Source organism: Morone saxatilis, unplaced genomic scaffold (assembly GCF_004916995.1).
Source record: "Morone saxatilis isolate NCDOM2014 unplaced genomic scaffold, NCSU_SB_2.0 Contig3, whole genome shotgun sequence".
Lineage (NCBI taxonomy): Eukaryota > Metazoa > Chordata > Actinopteri > Moronidae > Morone > Morone saxatilis.
In genome coordinates this window covers 8,222,717-8,225,789 of record NW_023339873.1, presented here as the reverse complement: position 1 = coordinate 8,225,789, position 3,073 = coordinate 8,222,717, and the positions used below count along the sequence as shown (strand labels likewise).

The window sequence follows — 3,073 nt, the reverse complement described above, 5'->3', positions numbered from 1 at the left end:
AAGAGGCCTTCACTGAAATTTTTATGTGTGGTGTGTGTGTGTGTTTTCGTGTGGGTTGCAGAAGGGGCTGCGTGTGCGTGCACCTGGCCTACTGCATTATTAAAGCTCAGACGCTCGCTCGCAGAAAAGGGAAGTTTGAGAAGGAGGAGGTGGAGAAGAAGGAGCAGTTGTAGGACTGGGGAGTAAAAAGGGAGAGGAGAAACATTTGTTTTGACTGGAACGTAAGAGGGGGCTTGCCACATTTTTATTGAGGGAAGAAACGGTCAGTGACACAGGGGATCAGAGGAGCAGTCGAGTCATGACGGAGAGGAAAAAAAGAGGACAACCATGGTCGATCCTGACAGCCGGAATATGAAATTATATTCATAAGGCGAGATAACATAGCTCCAGCAACTCTTAAACTCTAAAAGTTATCTGACCTGGTGACTAACTTTTACACTGGAATCACATTCTGCTCGCTTTTGATTTTATGCACTTTCCCCATCCTCTCTCATGCTGAAACAGAATGTTCTTCCTTCACTACAACATGTGAGGTGACCTCCTGACCTCCCTCACCGCCATCCAACCCCCCCCCATACATTCTGAGATGGGACATCAGTGCGTGCACAGGCTTACTCCCATAGAGTGAGAAATCCCTGGTGTACACCACCAGCACACCTGACATCCTGCCCGAGGCTCACGACAAAACCCCCTCTTTAAACATGGATGAGTCGGCCCACCATATCTCCCTCTCTTCTGTCCCTTTCTTTCTCTGTCTCTCTCAACTCTGACGCAAAGCCGAGAGCAGCTGCTTCAGTCCGTCTCAATAATTCAACAGCGAAGCGAGGGATGAGGACTGTGAGGAGCAGCGAGAATGGAAGTGCGAGTGAGGAGGCGGATGAAGAGAGAGAGACACCAGAGGAGCGAGGCATGGAGAAAGAATAAAGAACACGGGTTCACAGGGGAGGTGTGCGCTTAAGGTAATGAGGGCGCCGGCTGATCTTCACGCAAACACACACACATGAGTCTGACAACTGTGTCCCACTTCAGTACCCCAACCCTCTGACTGGACCAGCCAGCGTGAGCATTTGCTGGTCTCCAAACCCGTCCACTTTGAGGAATAAAGCCATACGCACACACCTGTGCAGACCTCTTATTTACCTCTAGGTTACTCAGCTGTAGTGTAACAGCAACTACCATTGACCATTAACACAGCACAGGGCTTTAAAACCACTGCATCTAACAAAGTTTATTGAAAGCATGCACGGGGTCTTAGTTGGCTTTGTTAACGTCGACCATCGGCAAAGGAAGTTCCCTGCAGATATAAGCCTCTATTTCACAACTGATGCACAGAAGTTTGGTGAATTCACGTATCACATTCATTTGAAACCCCTGCGGATGATTTTGAGCGTTGCTAAGCGTGCGGCATGCCTCTCCTGAGCGAACAACAGGCATCGAGACGGTGGCATGCAGACAAAGGGAATGGAGGGCTACGGCTCCCCAAGCTAACACAACCTAAGCTTCCTGACAAAACCAGCCACGTAAAAAAAAACACGTATGTGGGTGTCCTACAACAAGCGGTGGCGGCGGTTACAAGCAGTCCATCCCCCGGCACTCGTTCGCACAACTCGGGGTGACTGAAGGAAAATCTGTACGGGCCACAAAAGTTCTGAGGCGCAGCTCCGCTCGCACGGAGAACGTAGCGGTGGCTCTCCGCTCACCGAACGCACACACATGGATACAATGTAGCCAGCGCGTTCGGAGACAAGAGTATCACCGTGGAACGTGGAACAATTCTAGAACACGTTCCCTGTGCTATTTTGTGACAAAGCCCCAAACAGCTGTATTCTATTTTTACCTGCCGCTGTAAGCGGGGCGACACAAAAGCCAGCTAGCTACAATGCACAGCGTCACTCCGAATGCATTGTTCCTCAACACTGGGGCGAGGGGGAGAGATGGGACTAAAGTGGGACCCCCATCTCCTCACCAGGCAGTTCAGCCTCGAGTGCCAAATTGTAATGCGTTATTACTGCAAACACGTGCAGCAACGCTCCCCCTCGTCGGAGAAGCGGTGCAACTTTTGTCGCCTCAAAAACTGCCGCTCTCCGTTTTGCATTAGAGAGAAACAAGAAAAGACAAGAGTGAAACTGGCAGTGTAGCTAGCAGCCCGGGCTAACTTAGCAGCCATGCCTGTGTAGTTAGGAGGATGGAAGAGGCACCACGACACGCAAAGTGGCGAATACAGCGAATAAACTAACAAAGCATCACTTTTGCGGCTTGCATGCTAACAAAAAAAATAAATAAATAAATAAATAAAAGAGCTTGCTGAGCGTGCGTGCTCCTGCTGAAGTGACTGCCTCACATCAGTTAGCAAGTTTAGCTACCTAGCACACTCTTCTTCTTGGCTGGATCTGTGTTGTGACAGTGCAATAATTTACTTACTTTTCTCTTGCTTGGCTATCGGAGGGGACCACAGCTCCTTTACCCTTGCCGTACATCTTGGACGCTGTTCTGATACTTTATTTTATCCCACTCGACACCTGTCAAAGAAAGCTACCAGGAAAACCTACTATCTCCATAGCTACCCAGTTAGTGTTGTCTCCCTATTTCTCCCTTGCGCTCTCTTTGCTCCGGTTTCCTTTTTTTCTACATCCCCAACATTGCCCACAAATCAGGCAGGGTTTCAGCCGGGGGGAACTTGAAACAGTCCACTGGTGGAGCTTTTTTTTTTTTTTTTCAATCGCTGTTCCTGGATTCAGCTCACGCCCCCCCTGTTGTGAGACGGTGGGGGCTTCTTAAAGCTACAGTGTCTACAGTTTTTGTCGACTTCGCTCAAGTTCAAGTTCTCTTCTGGACGCCTTCAAGTTCAGGCCTTACATTGCATTTGTGTTCACATACAGTGTCAAAATAGCCAATACTCATTGCTGTTATTGTTTTTAAACTTTTATTTAACCGTGATATGTTGCTATGGATATGTATCCTAATGGTACGTTTCATTGTTTCTGTTTTTTTGTGCTAATGTCACACCGTAAGGGGCACTTGATTGGCCCCAATGCCCACCAGGGTTGGCCTGTGTGCCCCTGTGTTCAGCCCA

General features: G+C 48.8%; 1 protein-coding gene across 3 annotated transcripts in view; it reads right to left on the bottom strand.

The window, feature by feature from the left end:
- zgc:110158 (uncharacterized protein LOC553590 homolog) overlaps positions 1-2,644 on the bottom strand; it is a 33,974-nt gene extending 31,330 nt beyond the window's left edge. For all 3 annotated transcript variants that reach the window (XM_035673367.1, XM_035673368.1, XM_035673369.1), the window contains exon 1: positions 2,422-2,644. In XM_035673367.1, the coding sequence (XP_035529260.1) occupies positions 2,422-2,477 (56 nt within the window). In that variant the 5' untranslated portion in view covers positions 2,478-2,644. The remainder of the gene's footprint in view (positions 1-2,421) is intronic.
- Between the last annotated feature and the right edge of the window lie 429 nt (positions 2,645-3,073).